Source organism: Rhodamnia argentea, chromosome 2, assembly GCF_020921035.1.
Source record: "Rhodamnia argentea isolate NSW1041297 chromosome 2, ASM2092103v1, whole genome shotgun sequence".
NCBI classification, from domain to species: Eukaryota; Viridiplantae; Streptophyta; class Magnoliopsida; order Myrtales; family Myrtaceae; genus Rhodamnia; species Rhodamnia argentea.
This window is the reverse complement of record NC_063151.1, coordinates 6,201,295-6,218,375: the sequence shown is the minus strand read 5'-3', so window position 1 is coordinate 6,218,375 and position 17,081 is coordinate 6,201,295. Positions and strand designations below refer to the sequence as shown.

General features: G+C 41.6%; 3 protein-coding genes across 3 annotated transcripts; all 3 read right to left on the bottom strand.

Moving 5' to 3' along the window:
• Window positions 1-99: 99 nt before the first annotated feature.
• LOC115755682 (ribosome biogenesis protein BRX1 homolog 1) lies at window positions 100-3,505 on the bottom strand. The gene is made up of 9 exons (XM_030695164.2): window positions 3,488-3,505; window positions 2,537-2,813; window positions 2,292-2,433; window positions 2,110-2,188; window positions 1,848-1,972; window positions 1,468-1,569; window positions 892-960; window positions 659-757; window positions 100-447 (listed from the first exon to the last, which is right to left on the bottom strand). The coding sequence occupies exons 2-9, from the start codon at window positions 2,737-2,739 to the stop codon at window positions 316-318; spliced, it is 951 nt and encodes a 316-aa protein (XP_030551024.2). The 5' UTR covers window positions 2,740-2,813; window positions 3,488-3,505; the 3' UTR covers window positions 100-315.
• Window positions 3,506-5,037: 1,532 nt separating this feature from the next.
• On the bottom strand, window positions 5,038-7,204 carry LOC115755640 (protochlorophyllide reductase, chloroplastic). Its single transcript, XM_030695109.2, has 5 exons — window positions 7,015-7,204; window positions 6,785-6,883; window positions 6,003-6,531; window positions 5,457-5,815; window positions 5,038-5,342 (listed from the first exon to the last, which is right to left on the bottom strand). The coding sequence occupies exons 1-5, from the start codon at window positions 7,066-7,068 to the stop codon at window positions 5,187-5,189; spliced, it is 1,197 nt and encodes a 398-aa protein (XP_030550969.2). The 5' UTR covers window positions 7,069-7,204; the 3' UTR covers window positions 5,038-5,186.
• A 1,247-nt stretch (window positions 7,205-8,451) lies between these two features.
• LOC115755639 lies at window positions 8,452-13,383 on the bottom strand. The gene is made up of 8 exons (XM_048274621.1): window positions 13,180-13,383; window positions 11,322-13,040; window positions 10,903-10,993; window positions 10,322-10,479; window positions 10,159-10,210; window positions 9,938-10,020; window positions 9,771-9,864; window positions 8,452-9,437 (listed from the first exon to the last, which is right to left on the bottom strand). The coding sequence occupies exons 2-8, from the start codon at window positions 12,957-12,959 to the stop codon at window positions 8,839-8,841; spliced, it is 2,715 nt and encodes a 904-aa protein (XP_048130578.1). The 5' UTR covers window positions 12,960-13,040; window positions 13,180-13,383; the 3' UTR covers window positions 8,452-8,838.
• Window positions 13,384-17,081: the final 3,698 nt, after the last annotated feature.

Below are 17,081 nucleotides of genomic sequence, written 5' to 3'. Positions count from 1 at the left end.
AAGCAATGTTGTTCACATGAATGAAAAGCTAGAGAGAGGAAAAGCGAAACTTCATACTTCAGAATTATTAAAACTGGACTGTGACAAAGCATCGCCAATAAACTCCCCTCATTTCACATGTTAGTGCATTGAAACGATCTGCTACAGTGACAATGCAACTGGCATTGGAAAGAAAAAACTCTGATACAGCTTTCCCAAAACTGAACTGCCAAAACTACAAAATCACGACAGATAAGATTCCGTCACTTCATGATGACTACAAGATAATAAGTTCTCTCTTTTCCCTTTGATTCAAAGATGAAAGGAGCGTATAGTTTACTCTTTCCACATATCAGCAAATTCATCAGGCTCCAGTGGATTTGATAGCTCATGCATCTTTCTTCTTGTTTTCGCCTTGACCTTCTTGGCATACTTGCCTGTCTTCTGCTTTTTCTGCAATGCTCGAATCTGAAAGAAAAGGAGCACAAAACCTTATTAGCGTGTCAAGATGGAAAGGCCACAATACTAATGCATGTTTTTAGAGGGTACATGCAATGACAGTAAGAATCCTTTAGTGAAAAGAAGAAGAAAAATTAAAAAAAAGAAAAGACCCAGGGCTGCTTCGCACAAGTACCACCCTGAGGCAAATCAGCAGCTTCAATCCACTCAGTAAACTTACCTGGTTTGGTGATACGTAAAATGGATTTTCGTACAACGTAGGGCCTCCAAAGCTACCACCGAATATCTTGATCGGATTCAAACAAAATCTTGGGCCAACCTAATGGATCAAAAAGGTGAGAGCAACTTGAGACTCGAATTTTTCCGCAAGATTTGACACAATTCGGTGAACCATATCAGAAAATATGATCATGCTCATGCTCATGCACATATTGAAGCATGCACCATATGTACCTCAACAAGAGTCATTTTTTCCAAGCTCCCTCGAGACACCTTATCCGATTCGTTGTGGGGAACAGCTATCTGATTAATGAAAGTTAAAACATCAATATATAAAGGAAAGGAAATATTACTCAAAAATGAATCTTCTTGGGAATAGAGTCCTGAGCTGAATTAGCCAGCTCAAACTTCAATTGCCAGCATTGCATCGTGTTCCTACATAGTCTTTAGCAATTCTTAAATTCTGTCCCAACAAATATCACAACCAAGGAATATACAGTCATAGCATGCATTTTGAAACAGCATATAGAAATCTATAGAAGGCTACCTCTACCTAAATGCACACATACTATATATGTATTATCTATAACAGTAGAAGACGGGACATCCACATAATGAGGTGAACTTCTAATTCGAAATGCCTTAAGACCAGGTAAAATGCTCTTTCCAGGTTTTTTTAGCTTAAAAGCTCTGAACTAAAAAGTTATGCATTCAACTTCATAGGCCCATATCCATTTTTGTGGACCGACAGCAAGATGTCTAAGACTGCAAAAAAAGAGGGTCCATCAATTAAGTGGGATTCAAGCGAACCTGGTAGTTTCGGAACCATATATGATCATCGACAATTGAGAAGGCAAAGACATGATCATGATATGGCTTAGATTTCTGATGTCCCTTTGGAATTCCAAAAATCTGGCCAAGAAAATTGAATTGAAAGCATCAGCTAAATTGTACAATCTCCACAAAGTTTATGCAAAAGCATCATCTGGAACTGAAGACAAGCAGATAAATACTCAGCTTCAAGAGCTTGGATATTTCGAAAGGACCAAAAAAAAAAAAGAGAAACAATTTAATAAACAACAAGATGATCGTAAAGAAGCTAAAATGGAAACCACACAAAATGGTCAGATATAATAATGAGTGTTGGACAGGAAATCATCTCAATATGCTAGAGAAGCCTGTGTATGTACCTGAATGAGCATCTCCTTCAGAAGCATCCAATGGGCATCCTTACTGAAATTGGCCGAGAAAGTTAGAAGGGGACGTGAACCTTTCAAATGGTTCCCAGTAAGCTTCAGTTCTTCCATAGTGTGCACTAATATAGCAAAACAAGAGAGATTAGATCAATCTATTTGCATCAGAGCACCCAACTGAAAATGCTACAAGGATCACTATCAAATCCACAGCTCAACGCTAATATAACACCTGCACTGAGAACTACAAAAGAATTACCAGCATTTACTAAAAATTTCACGGATGGACCATTTGGGCACTTTGCCATCCACAGATAGAGATCCAAGTGTTTCCTGCACTGAAGTGGAAGAACAGAGAATGCCTCAATCACCGGAATTTACACACAAGTTGTGGACTTTTCCGAATTCACACCTCTCATCGAAACTGGGATGCAATTCTACCTCAAAAAACAGGCAAGAGGAACAATTCCTGAGCTCAACAAGCTCGTTGAGAGTGGCACCTTTAGTTTCCTTGGACTCGACCTTATTGTCCTTCTTACAATGTGGCAAAAGCGACACCACATTCAACATCAAATGCCGATACCTGCCATCAATGAAAAGCTCAATATCAAAACAACCAGAGCCGCTAAAAGAATAACAAAGAACAAAAAGAAAAAAAAAAAAAAGAACACAAAAATGATTCGAACCTGAAATTGATGCGACGAGAGCACGTGACGAGTACTTTCTCTTTGTTCCTGAAACCAGGAGTAGCGTTATCTTCATTCTCTTTCGGCTTCTCCTTCCAACCGAGGAGTGTCCGTTTAGGTCTCTCCGATGCAGCATCCTCTTTATTCGCCTCTGACCCGTTAGTATCAGATTCAGCTTCTCTATGCTTTCGCTTTTTCCCCATCGCTTCTCGATCACAATATTGAGTAGCTATTCGGAGGACAAATGAAGAGACTAATGAAAAACCCTCGCAAAACCCTAGAAAGGCGAAGAAAATAAAAACATGAAAGTTTCGGGTTCGTGTTGAAAGCACAGGCTAATGCAAAACGAACCAAACCAGCCACGTCAGTGTTCAAGTCCACAATATTACTTCAAAATCTACTTTAAGAACATACTTTCATTTAGATAAATTGACCAAATCAAAAGAAAAATATAGCAAAAGATTACTTGACCAGATTGGCACAGACTAGTAACGAGGTCAATTGATGTCTTCAAATTGCTTTTCACTTGAAAAGGATTGAATCACATTGGACGCGGGGAGGACAGATTAGAGCATTAACTGAGGAAATGGGAATGCGGCAAGTAGTAACAGTACACGATTACTAAGACACATTCCACTTACTCTCCACGGTTCTAAGGTGGGCCGGTTCCACCCCGAAACTGGAACTGGACCAGAAGGGCTGTTCCGACGTATGAAACCAGAAAAAAACTGGCTGTTGCAGCAAGTTCAATACAACAAATGGACAAAGAGATATACAAGCAGAGCGAGGTCCAACTTTTCAGCATGTTAAAATCAGCTTTTGGTCATGGTGCGTGTTATGCTGGAAGTATCGGTTATAAAACTCTGTTCTCTCGGTTCAGGTATGAGGGGGAAAAACGAGATAATCGGGCCGCATAAACAAGCGAACACGTAGAGGGCGTCGAGTATTTACCTCGGCGAGATGCGATTGCGGACACGATCGGCCAAAGACAGAGCAAGAGGGGGAGGCGAGAGATGAGACCGCGATATGGACTGAGGGAGCGGCGTCGAGGGAGAGAGAGGCGGTCGTGGAGCGAGAGGGAGCCGCGGAGCGAGAGGCAGCCGTGGAGCAGAGGGATTATTAGGGTAGCGCTTCTTTGAGGCCCCCTCTTCTTACTCAACTTTCATCATTGGAACATATGGACTTGGGTACAAGTAATGGAATGGCCAGACTTTTAACTCTTGGACGGTTCAATTTAAAAAAAAAAAATCTAAAATATTATTGAATCCAGGATAATTCTCCATAAGGACATGAAGTGTCCTCATTTTTTCAAAAAAAAAAAAAAAGTATAAAATGGATCTTATTTCAAAAACGGGACCTTAATTACATCTTTATTTCAAAGAAAAGGCTGGCCGAAGGGTATTTTTTCTTTTACAATTTTAATTTTTTTTATCTTTTTTTATTTTATCTGGGGGAGGGGAAAAAAGGAAAAGGAAAAAGGAAAAGGAAAGAAAAAAGGAAAGAAAGGAAAACCAAAAAATAAGGAGAGGAAAAAAATTTAAAAATGGTAAAAGATGAAAATGCTTTTTGGCTAGGCCCTTCTTTGAAATAATGTCCATGTCAAGTTTTTATTTGAGAAAATAAGAGTATTTCAGACCCTTATTTGGAATTTTCCTTTGAATCTATATGAATAATGAGTTTACATTTTCAAAAGAGTGTCACTTATAAATAAATAAAAAATAAATCTGATCTAATATGTTTTATACTATTATGAATTAGATAGGGATTTGTCATAAACCTTTATCGCAAAAGTATAATTAAGCTCTAAAACTTAGATATCAAATTGATTTAATCAAGTATTTTCGTTAATTCCGTATTCATTTTGTATTAATTTATTAAGACACGTGGCGATAATGTGGCACCCACCAAACGACTCATCAGAAAAACAATATTCAAATTTTTTAAAAAATACAAACTAAATTAAATTAAAAATGCTAAAAAAGAGAGAGAAAGAAAAACACAAACTCACACAACGGGTACCGTGGCCCTAGCCTTTGCGTGAGTTTTTTCTTTTTCTTTTTTTAACATAATTTAGTTTGTATTGTTTTAATTTTTTGTGTGTATTTTTTTTTACAAATGCTTGGTAGGGCCACATCATCGCCACATGTCTTAATAAATTTATAAAATAAGACCCATTGACATTTTCTGTTAGCTTAGTTGGACGGAATTAAAAAAATAATTTGATTGAACCAATTTGATAAATTTTAAGACTTGATTGCATTTTTTGTAAATTTTAGGACTCAATTGTACTTTCGTGATAAATTTTAGAACTTCTCATGCGCTTATACATGGGCACTTATTCATGCCACTAAAGCTGAATTTAGCTCAGATGTGGTCCAGAATTTCCTTAACGTGCTTTTAAGAAGATGGAATATCAACACATAGAAATGGTTACCCTTACTTCCAAGTTCTCCAAACCAGAAGTTAATTATTGCCTTGTTATTTTACTGCTACTTGGAGTAAACTTTGCAAGAAGACATGAGCTGTTTTATTGCCAAATCCCGACTCACAAGTCACCTACAACTACAAAGGCTGAATCGTTACTGTCTTCCTGATGAACATCCTCTTCTTCCAAGGATGTTCCCTCTGGGTACGATCCAAAAAGCTCATTTTAGGCCAAACCAACAAGTTTCTCGCTGAGTTCCCAAACTTTACGCGCCTTTTCGATGTCGCTAGCTTCCTGGGACAGCTGGTTCTCGAACGATGCTGAATCCTTGTTCCAGCTCCAGTAGACCCCGGACTTTGTCAAGCTCGGGTCACTCACAACCTGAGCCATGGAAAGCAAGCAAACTTAGCATCCAATCACAAACTTAATCGCCTCATAACAATCTAAACAGATCACTGAAGAAGATCTCCTTCCGTTTCTTTATATTCTTTCTACCTGAGCGAGCCTTTTTCCGGCGTCATCTTCGGATACGAAGCCCTTGGTGATGTACTTCTGGAAAGGCGGGAAGAGCAACCTGAAGAGCGGGATGTGTTCCCTGAACAAGCCGGTCGTGGCGATGCAGCCTGGGTATAGGGATGCGAACGTGATTCCGGTATCCTCGTGGTAGCGCCTGTGGAACTCCTGCATTGTCAGCATGTTGCACACTTTGCTGTCCTTGTAGGCCTTGGCGCCATCGAAATCTCCACCATCAACCATGGCCGAGCTGTTCAGCCCGGTCAGCCCTCCCGCCAGTCCTCTCAAGTCACCAAGGTTGGCCTTCGGAGGCACATTCCCAGCCAAGGTGTTTGTGTTCCCTAATTGTAAGAATCAACTTCATTAGCAACATTAACTCAGGAATTCAACTATGTAATGATTGATTGAACTCATGATCATGCACATGGACAACGAATGCCTACCCTTTGCAGAGTCTCACGAGAAAGCGCATGTTTAAAGCATGTCATCACATGTAGCAAGTCCAATGAATAAGGTTATAGTTGAGACCTGTGATTGAGCCGACTATGATGAGTCGCCTCGATGGGTAATCAGATTTGTTCAGGTCCTCAAGCAACAGCCTCGAAAGGAGGAAATGCCCTAGATGGTTAGTCCCAATGCTGAGCTCGAATCCTTCAGCTGTGAAAGTGGGCTCCTTAGCAGTTGGCAGATAAACAGCAGCGTTGCAGACAAGAGCATCGAGCGGCCGTCCCGATCTCCTGAAATTGTCAACGAATTGCCTCACGCTGTCAAGCGAGGCAAGGTCCAAGTGCATGATCGTGTAGTTCTCTTTGGCGATCCCGGCCGATTTGGCAGCTCTTTCGGCCTTGAGGAAGTCTCGGCAGGCCATGATCACGTGCCATTTTCCTGTCTCGGCAAGAGCCTTGGCACTAGCCAGACCCAATCCTGACGAGGCACCAGTGACTACGACACTGCCCTTTCTCAAGGTTTTCTTACCCTCAGGGGCGGCCCGGGTCACCGAGGGAGCTGAAGCTATTGTTTGGGCTCTGACAACGCCATTTCTTCGGTTGTATTCCCTCTGCATTACATACTCGGATACTGTTAACACAAGTTTCACATCCAAAGCAACTAAATTTTCAGCTTGACACATCAGTAAACAGCTTGTATGCTAGAGGATAATGATTTGCTGAAATTCTAAATTCAGATCCTTGAGATTATGTCTCCATTTTTTCCAAGTTGTAGAGTGATAATGCAATGGTCTATCATATGTCACTTAATTGTTTCAGTGCAGTGAAATACTGAAAAGAACCAATGGAGGAGACGCTAATTACCTTGCACCTCAATGCAGAGGAGTTGAAGTCAGCTTTGACATACTCAGAGAATGAAACCCCAAACAAGCTCGAATCTTTGAAGGGTGCACCAGATTTGCCCTGCCAAAAAGAATTTGAAAAGTTCTCTCAACTCTTCAGATGCCCATTATCCACAGTCCTTAGCCCAGCTCAATTTTTACCAGAGACAAGTGTAGGAAAGTACAGAGAGCAATGAGTTGACAGTGACGAACCTCTTTGCGAGTGGTGAAAGCGGATGGAAGCAATGCAGCAGCCTGAAGAGCCATTTGGTACTTGCAAATTGAAAAAGTTTCAATATTTATCCGAAATGGATATGCGAAAAGATCCTCTCTTGTGAACCAGTAGTACAAAAAACAGAGCGAACAGAGCACAAGAAGAAGGGAGCACTGGGAGAGATATTAGTGAAGGGCTCTATACATATAGAGTTCACGGGATCAGACACATGAAAAGGAAAAAGAGTGGGGTCTTTCTGTCATTGCATGGGGTGGGGAGGGCGAGAGTAGATAAGATAAATACATTTTGGAGATAAGCGCCACGTCAGATCATAGCAGCCAATTAGAAATTGAGGTTTGGATTTCCTCTGATATATTTCTCTTCTTGTGCCCCTTTTGGAGGATTTTAGTGGGCCCAAGAAAGGGATATTTTGGTCAGTTCACCTAAATTTATCCCACTCTGCAAAGTCGTGGGCTCAGCGATGAAGTTTTTGAAAGGGATGGGGAATGGAGGTGCAGACGCGGCTATCCTGCCAGTGGATTAGACGTCTGCGGTAGATTTCAGCCGTTACTTGAAACTTTTCAAGCGTTTCTGTATTTCATAATTTGATGTGGAAATCCCGATAAAAAGCACTCAAATATGATCAGTTACCATAACGGGTCGATCTCTCGATAGATCATAGAATTTTCTTATCGCTCTTTAGAGTAACGTACAAGCGGTAAATCCTTTTTAGCAAACATAATCTGTTTGCCTTTTATTTACGATTCAGGCATTGCTTCCGAAGACAATCGACGAAGAGCTGATGAAATTTCAAGCAGATGGTTTTCTGGGCAGATACCCTTCTAGGAATTCCTGCTAGATGGCCATGCGGACACATGGTATCACTACCACAGGAAAGAATTTGAATTCGAAAGGCCAAAATAATAGACCTTAGTACCCCAACAAAGAATTTGAATTGGAACTCAACCGCAAATGAATTGGATGCCCATCTGAAAGGAAAAGGACATTCAGAAATTTTACTCCTTTTAGCTATCAACCTTGCATCAAACTGCATCACTTCATATTATTGTAGTTTCAGCTCCTACTGTATCATGCGAAACGTTGCTGCAGCATGGTAAACGAAGAAAAGCAATACGTGATGTCACAGCTCTTTCATATTGCAGAATGCATATGAAAAGACAATCGGAAACAGAGCGCACGCACACGCCTTTTCATTTCCATTTTCCTCGAGAACTTTGCTCAAAAACTCACCAATGTTCGATAGGGAGAAGATCCAGTACCGGCAACCATGACATCTGCTCAATCATTACATCCAGCACTCAATCATTCAAAATCTACCTCTACCTGAAGATCGGCAAGGACCAAGCATCATGTTACATAAACAAAAGAATAGATCAACTATTCAAAGTTGAATTCTGCACAAGATCTGGGCAAAGTGCAACAAAAAGAAATTTTCATTGACAAATCCAATATGCGTCTTCGATGCTCCTGACTCTACATTTCTTGAATGCAGAAACTCAGTAGTTTCTATTTTCCTGTGTATCTTTTATTTTTATTTTTTGCTTTTCTTTTCTTCCACACTTCTGATCAAATCTACATTTCATTTCTCAATGCCCAATCAGAATATTAGCAGTTCACATTCTATATCTGATGAGCATGAGCACAAGGGGAAAACATAACATCGCCAAAAAAATTACAAATCCCACCCTCTATCCCCCTATTCACACTAACAGCTAAGGGTAAAACAAAATGCATCAGCAATTAATCAAATCTATTTTTCCCAGACCATTCTCAATTCCTCATTCTCTTATTCCTTTCATACCTTAAATACCGAGCGGGAACCCGAAGTTCTGAAATGTCCTGAGTTCACCCCTAAGGCTAGCAGTCACAATCACGAGGCCCCATGCTGACATGCTTTCATTCATCCCATTGGAGAAATCCACTCTGACACGAGGGCTGTGGCTCCCAGCGCCTAAGGTAAGTCTTTCCCCTGAACAAGAGCCTGACAGCCGATGGAGGAAGTAATTGTTGGTTGCACTTGATAGAGTTCCATGGAGTGCGCTGTTGCTGCATCCAGATGCCGAATTTGAGGCCTCGTTACAACGTATCTCCTCAACAGGTGTAGGAGGATGATTGACGGTTGATGCCATGGCAGTGTTAGTTAAAGGCATATCTTGTTCAAGTGACCAAGTGTGACTCAATCCCCATGCATCACCCATGCCGGGCCAAGGTATAGCCACTGACACATCTTGACAATGGAAGTGCTCGTATGACCGCGTGACAGTGATACCTTTGCTTTTGCTGGGTCTCGAGTCAGCTTCATGTTTCCACACGTACACATAAGAATCCTCACTGGCCGAGACGATGTATTTATCATTAGCTGTGAGCAAGGCTGAAATTTGGCTGTTGGTATTTCGAAATCCTGTCACAGGACCAACACACAGATTAATAGGCCGATGGAGAGAATGAAACAGACCAATGAGCATCAAACCCAGCAATTTTACGTCAAGGAGACCATGTCTGGAAAGCATATGAGGTCAATCAGACCAAGATAGATATGATCAGAGAACATGATTATCTGCTCAGGACTTATATCCCATCAAACATCCAGAGCTCTGGGTTTAAGTTGGTTTAGTTGGGAACCAGAAAAATAAACAATTGGTAACATTACTGAATAGATGTGATCACCATGAAATACCAAATATTTGGCTCAGTGTAGGTAATTAAGGTACAATGAACAACGTAATATGCCTACCCTTGAACTTATGAACCAAATCAACTCCATCTACCACCCGTATTCGTGAATCTGCAGATGTGATAAGCACTTCAGACGAACTTCCCAGAGCAAACTGTCAATATTAGAAGCAGCCACGTTAATATGGCAATCGCAGAGATATCTTGATCATACAGCCACTCATTTACCTGAAAACCAGTGATTTTCTTGTATTGAGACTTCTTCTTCTTATTCTGCAGATTGATATGACTCCTTTGTTGCAGTTTGTTATCTAAAACGAAAATACACATTGTAATCAGTAAAACCTATGGATATGCAAACTAATTGCTAAAACAGCTCTACCCATTCCATTAGGGGTATGTGAACAAGCAGCTACCTGCAAGGAAGACAGGAAGAATTCAACTCGTACCAGAAATATCATACAAATGGCAGCTTCCTTTGTATGAACCAACTAATGCACCCTACAAAAGACGGTAGAACTAGCTTTAGTTGTGGGAAGGCAATGTGCAATTTACATTGACTAGGCACACCCATGCTGCTGCAATCCTGACTGGAGAGGTTCTTAAGCTAACCTGACCATCTGGTGTGTAGCAAGCCGCAGTAACCATCTCATGAAGATCATTCCAATCAACGACTTGGTGATCCGGAATGCTCCATATCCGAACCTTAGCATCTAGGGATCCACTAATGAAGTATCTATCATCAACAGGATTAAACTGGATGCAGGTTACTGCAGGAAATTCGTAATGTTAAGATACACATGATGAGCTAAATCTGACAACTTTGCAGAGGAAATTAGGAAAATAAGAAACGTTTACAGGTCTTGTGAACTAGTCCTGCCCCTAATACTAAGTCAAAAATCACGTACATAAGAATCAGAGTGCCATGCTTATCGCAAACAAACTACATTTGAGATTATGTGCAAGCAAAATGGGGCTATGTGGGATGTGAATCGTCTTTTCCAATGAAAGAGGGAATCGCCTATCAAACAAACATATGAACAATAAGATCATGTGACAATACTCAGAAGTCCACCTTGCAGTACATCAATGATCTAGTCTATCCTGAAGGCAATAGATTAGAAGATCAGCGATAGTTAAACAAACGACACAAGAAATTAAAGCAATGAAACTAGCACTTTAACTGCACTCACCGTAGTCACTATGCGAAAAGACTTTCAAGCAAGACTTGCTACATAAGTGCCACAACCGCACTGTCTTATCCATTGATGAAGAGAGCAAGTGCTGAGGAGAAACCAGATCTTCATGAGAAAACATGCAAACTTATTCTCGGCATAAACTTTTGTTTAAAAGAAATATAAGGCGCTGTGCATCATAGTGTCGGATGACGTTATGTGCAACAGTCAGAACCTGTTGATGGTATAGTCCTCAAGCATCTAAGTTGCCAGTTCGTGCAGCAAAAGGTTTGGCTATAACTGTTTATTCCTAATACTGGTCTGTTAGTACATTAATGACAAGGAGCAAGCATTCAGAATTCAAATTATAGATATCACATCTCAGAAGATGACTACTACAGAACATACCCAGCATAAAAAACGGATCAGTGACAGACCTGGGACTTCGACCACGACAGGTCAAGCACGTCATCCAAATGTCCTCGAAATGAACAAATAGGTTTTTCCGTGAGTGAAAACATAGTCTCCGGAACCAGCATATGGTCCACGTTTACTGATTTCCGGCTTACTGATGATCTCCCCCTTCTCTTCCTTTCCAGGTAATTATCCACAGTAGGAGACAGCGTGGTTCGCTCTGGCGAACCAGTAGCGGTAAATAAAAGACTAAAATTGCCCTCTTCTGGTTTTTCCACCAACTCCCCCTTCCTCTCAGACTCTGATACTCTCCAAATATGAATTACGCGGTCCTCACCAGCACTTGCAAGATACCTCCCATCCAAACTGAATTTGATACTCCAAATCGACCCGTTATGAGCGTGTATCTCCTGGCTCTTGTAAAGTGCCGTGAGTTCTTTACAAGATTTTCCATACTGCCTGACCCTAACCCTCTCCGGCCCATGAAATGAGGCATCCTGGCTATCATCTGTTGCTGAGCTGGACCTCCGTCCACCTTTCTCCGACGCAGTATCCTTCTCATCACTACTTCGCCTCTCTCTGTGACCCCCTACCACCGTGCTTGCCACTGTCCTTATACTTTTAAGCCAACTACCTTTCGTCTTCAACTTTGACCCAACACCATTACCCCGATTCAAGCTCAAATCGGAGAAATCTTTGTGGCCCTCTTCCACATTCTGTCTCCTCATCAGTTCTTGAACAATTGGGGAATGCCCGACGGTCATTTCAAACTCCTCTAGGGTCAATTGCCGCCCAGTCCCGACTTCCTTTAGCTTATTCCACGAGCCGTCTTCTCTAAATTCATTCACTACGAATTCTTTCCCATTGTCAAGATTCTTGATTGTGCAAACAATTCCATCATCAGCATTACTATTACACGCCACAACACCACCCCTGAAAGCAATCATTGAGTTACCAGTCAACCCAACAGCAGAGCTCACAGAATCGCACTTTAGCTCATCCATCTTCCTACAATATTTTGCTATTGGCGGCTTGTTGGGCGAAATGGCGCTGGCAACTGGAGATCCAGTTCCCTTGCCGGGGCGTGGTTGGACAACATCATGATCAATATTTACAAACGGACTAACATTATCGACAGCGACAAAAGAATCAGAACCAACACGATGGTGCGTAGGATTTACATTACAATGGTCACCCGACGCAGCGTTGCGGTCCGAGGAAGCCTCTGACTTGGACCGACAGAACACGGAATTGCCACCGTTCTCTTGAGCCCTCAAGCAATGCGATGACACTGACCTCGCAAAGTCCACTTGACCAGCGCCTTTATCGTTTCCTGCCCGCGAAAGAGACGGGTCAGCGCCGAGACCCATTTCCTGAAGAAGCCGCGACCGACGCTCGCGCACCGAGGACGGTTCGGAGATCCAAACGTCGTACTTGGCCACAGTCTTTGGGAATTTGGGTACACGCAACGACTTCAAAGATGCAAAATTGGAATCAGGATTCGGGTCTTCCGGTTCGTCATCGGAGTTGGAGCAAGAGCAAGAAGACGAGGAGGTGATTCGATCGAGGGACTCGAAGAAATGCTCTTCCTCGTCCTCGTCCTCTCTCGTGTCGGCCGTTCTCGTCATCGTTTCGTACCGCTCAACGTTTCTCACTCCCATCGCCAGTCTCGTTTCGCCGCAAAAAGACACGAAATTGAAAACGGGAACGCCATGTTGCCCGAGGGATCCATTGGGCAGTAGCTATAAGGATCAAAAGAATTCAGACGTAAAAGAATCTCTTTTTTTTTTTTTTTATTCCTTCTTCAAGTGGGCAAGGCGGCTGCAGAGCGTGTTTGGAGAGAGCAAGAGATGAGATCGGACGAAATTGAGTAAAGAATACCGGGAATGCAGATCCAGATGATGATTGATGGGGGGAACAGAGATGAGTGCGTTGGAGGGAACGAAGCCTGCTGGGGGGGAACTTCTGCTAAAACTGATGTTGTTGGGTTTGGCAATGTTTTTTCGGTTTTTTTTGTTGAAGTGTGTGTATGGAGAGAGAGAGAGAGAGAGAGAGAGAGGAGAGGTGGGGATTGGAGATTTGAGTGTCGTTTCCCCTATTTTCCTTTTGATTTTATGTTTTGAGCACGGACATGAAGTCTGCTGGGGGAACTTCTGCTAAAACTGATTTTATGTTTTTGTCTAGACGCCGGAAAAATCGAAAAACAATTTCTCGAAAACAATTTTTTTTTTCTCAAATAAGGTGACGAGTCGGGGTAAGAGTCGAATCGGGCTTTTACGCGAGTCGAGCCCAAGAAGACCGATGCCAAAACAAGGTACGAAGACACATCTAACTCCATTACTGTTCCCACATGCTATCCAGCCCAGTTCTGCCAAGTGAGAAAGGTGACAACCCCACCTCCCCCAATTTACACGTTTCAGCTGCAAAATTTGTTTGGGGACCATTTCCATTGAACCACTCCATCGTGTCCCTCGCCTCTTCTCCCCACTCTTCTCTCAACTGCTTCTCCCCGTTGCTCTTTGAATTCCACCATTTAATGAGGTTCAGCTCTCAAGAAAGCGTGAGGCAACCTTTGCCCCCATTAGAACCAAACGGGTGTTTCTCCGATGTTGATTGGACATTTCCTTTTTTTTTCCGAAGTTTTGAATGTTAGGGATGAGTATCAAAGTTACTTAGTACAATGCAATGCACGAGATTACAACGGGGATTGGTTCCTAAAGGACATGTACGAGTGCCCTACTAGAACTCTCCCATAACGTGTAAGGAATACAACGAGAAGGATTAGGAAAAAGAGCAAGGTCGGAGACACTAATGATCGTTTGCTAGATGAGTTTACCGAATATGATAGCGACGGATTCTTGTTTGGTACTTGAATGGACTGACTAATTAACTTGAATAAGCACCTGACTGTTTGCCCATCATTTGAGATTAAAAAAAAAAGAAAAACAGATCATTTTCCCTTTCCATCTTTGTTTGTTTGTTTGCTTTTTTTGCCTAGGAAGCATAGAGGTAGGGAAGCACTCTAAATGTGGACTATCCTTTGCGGGGTCATCTGTCGAGAGACATAATTAGCAACTTCATGACAGAAAGAGAATCTAGGTGCTCTAGAGATAATGCTTTAGGGGTCAACACCAGAACAAATGGGCCAAAATAAGAGAAAGTCAAAAGTCCACATTGCGGAATTGCCATTTGCAACAAAAAGAATTGCCTACTCTACTCTCTCCTTGCTCCTAAGCTCTAAAGCCCTAACTCCCATCATGAAAAAGAAAACTCTTCACCAATCTTTACGAGCGTCCGTGTGTGTGGTTTGCTTCCATTTGGACAATCAGACCATACAACAATCTTATTTCTTTTCCCTTTCAATATGTTTGATAAAAGATTATGTAAGATACAACTCATATAACAAGTCCTTGTTGGACTCAAAGGATGACGTGGAATCCGGTGACATGTTGGAGGATTAGATTATGTTACATGGTTAAACAATTTAGGTTGATGAAGGAGATTGGTTGCTACTTGATGTTATCCCAAGAAAGTAGATAGGCGTGCCAGCTGGAATTTTGCTGGTGACCTAAGTGACTTTAGAGGCTAAGTTAGAAAATGAAAGACTCATTATCGAGGAGGCCAGAGGGACGGCCATGACCTTGATTTACGAGCTCTTTTCTAGTCAAACATGCCAAGCTTTTCTAATGTTGTTAATCTTGATTTTGCTTTCCAGTTCATCACGCGTTGTTGAAGTCTGGAGATGGAAATCTAGGTTTTTTTTTTTTTTGGGGGGGGGGGGTGTGGGGGGGTGGTGGTCGGATGGAGATGGAGATGGAGATGTTACCCACTAAAAGAAAAGAGGGTTTTGACCCTACTCGCACGTGAAATTTGGGTACTCGTTGATCAAAGAAGCACATGAACAAGGTACTATTTGTTGGCTAAAAAGGCTAGCTATTGTTTGTTTCTGTACTAGTAATCTCGTCGAGATCCGGTAAGCAATATGCGACCATTAGGGTTTCTTTTGGTGGTGACTAGAAATCTCCCTTTGGAAGGCAATCACTCCGGTATCAAAAGCAAGAATAGTTTTGGCATGTTTGTTAGATGAATGGCGCAATTATTCAACTGAGGCGTTCAACTCATCCTCGCATGAATTATCCTATTGTATCTATCGATCTTCATTTCACCGATCAAATTTGTAATCCTCATTACGTGCCTTCTAAATTTTTCCCATTTGCCTTTTTGTTACTAGCGATTGAAAGTTTGATGTTGAGTATTGATGATGTACTGAAGCAGCGATAATCTCACCATTTAGGATACAGTTTTTCCTTTCTACTACACTGGGTACAAGGGCCAGAAATTTTAGACTTTCCTCCTAATGAACATCTCAATGTGAATCCCTTGTCAAAGGGGTGTAGCTTTTGGGTTGACCTTGTAATTGAATTTAAAACCCATCTGAGCAAGTTCGTGCATAAACTAACCAATACAAGAAGACAAGGAAAGAGAAAGATCTCTTGAGAATCACAAGAAAATGGCCACGAGAATCCACCATCATCTCTATCAAATTGAAAAGAAGAAGAGAGAGAGAATCCATTGAACCAAAACAGGAAATGCAACTCATGATCCTCATCATACATCAGTTTCTCAAACAATGAACCACTTTCTTGAATTTTTAACACATTTTTCCTTAAATAAATAGGCCTTACAACAGCCCAAACCTTCGTTCATGTGCACCTCATCGTGTACACGAAGTATTTAAGTCCAAGCTCGTGCAAGTTTTATACTCTCCTATACACGTATGCATGGTCAGCATGCCATGATACACGCACGTTGTTCCAACTAATATAAACTTGAATCCGATGTTTATGTTCTTGCCCCTACGTTTCCTCTTTCGGGTGAGATAGATTTAAGTATTCTGCACGAGGTGCTTTTTCCGTAGCTCCTTTGCCTCTACCTGCTGTAAGCTTGTCTTGATTTGCTTTATGTTGGTGTACAGCTTCACCATTTGGATAAAAAGCTCTCCTTACTGGTGCAAAGATCAAACCCCATAAGAGTTTTTCCAAATTGAGGTCAATCAATGCAGACAGGCCTCGTGGATATATTCTCAAACAGGCTGTTTGGGCGGGAACTAAAGGAAGGTCGAAGATGGATTAGGACATATAAAAACATGCTATGCATCGAATTAAATAATGCCAAATCATTAACAATCCCACGAGGATCTCTGAGGAACAATGCTGAGCATGTTCGTTTTAATTAAGCAAGTGGGATTAGGGAAGCAAAAACAGCAGCATTATCAAGACCGCAAGTAGGTTGTCCTTTTTTAAGTAGACTATGTGCCAATGATGAATCGGGCAATGACTAATATCCATTAACTTGGATGCACCGGAGGACCGATCACTCGAGGGACCGTAAAAAAACGGAACTTGAGTACGTGTGAAAGATATTCGCAGCGCCTCAAAGCTAATGTCGGAGAAGTAATATTAGGAGAGGTCACAAAAGTCTAGTTTTCACGCAGGACCTGAATAATTTCTGGCCAAAAAGAAAAGCGGGATCTGAATAGGGAGATTAAGACTTCATCTGAGATTTGGAACATGAAGATATTGTAAAGAAGAAAGAGAGAGGGCTTTTCAAGAAAGCCCTTTTGATCGGTCCATTTCAAGATGGTTAAAAAATTTGAGCCCGGCTCCATAAATTGATAATCTCCACTCCGATCCACCTACTTAACAATTTAGTCAAGCAAAAATATTCGTATTCAAAATATATGTGTAAACTGTCAAGAATGACTTAGTAATTTCACAAAAGCG

What these genes read in the sequence shown, in the direction of transcription:
- LOC115755640 (XM_030695109.2), bottom strand. Translation starts at nt 7,068, where the DNA reads ATGGCTCTTCAGGCTGCTGCATTGCTTCCATCCGCTTTCACCACTCGC. An exon ending in CCTCTGCATTGAGGTGCAAG is followed by an intron (nt 6,532 to 6,784) that starts GTAATTAGCGTC and finishes TATGTAATGCAG; the next exon opens with AGGGAATACAACCGAAGAAA. An exon ending in CATAGTCGGCTCAATCACAG is followed by an intron (nt 5,816 to 6,002) that starts GTCTCAACTATA and finishes TCTTACAATTAG; the next exon opens with GGAACACAAACACCTTGGCT.
- LOC115755639 (XM_048274621.1), bottom strand. Translation starts at nt 12,959, where the DNA reads ATGGGAGTGAGAAACGTTGAGCGGTACGAAACGATGACGAGAACGGCC. An exon ending in TGTCGTGGTCGAAGTCCCAG is followed by an intron (nt 10,994 to 11,321) that starts GTCTGTCACTGA and finishes GTTTCTCCTCAG; the next exon opens with CACTTGCTCTCTTCATCAAT. An exon ending in AGAAAATCACTGGTTTTCAG is followed by an intron (nt 9,865 to 9,937) that starts GTAAATGAGTGG and finishes TAATATTGACAG; the next exon opens with TTTGCTCTGGGAAGTTCGTC.
- LOC115755682 (XM_030695164.2), bottom strand. Translation starts at nt 2,739, where the DNA reads ATGGGGAAAAAGCGAAAGCATAGAGAAGCTGAATCTGATACTAACGGG. An exon ending in TATGGTTCCGAAACTACCAG is followed by an intron (nt 961 to 1,467) that starts GTTCGCTTGAAT and finishes TTCATTAATCAG; the next exon opens with ATAGCTGTTCCCCACAACGA. An exon ending in TTTACGTATCACCAAACCAG is followed by an intron (nt 448 to 658) that starts GTAAGTTTACTG and finishes CTTTTCTTTCAG; the next exon opens with ATTCGAGCATTGCAGAAAAA.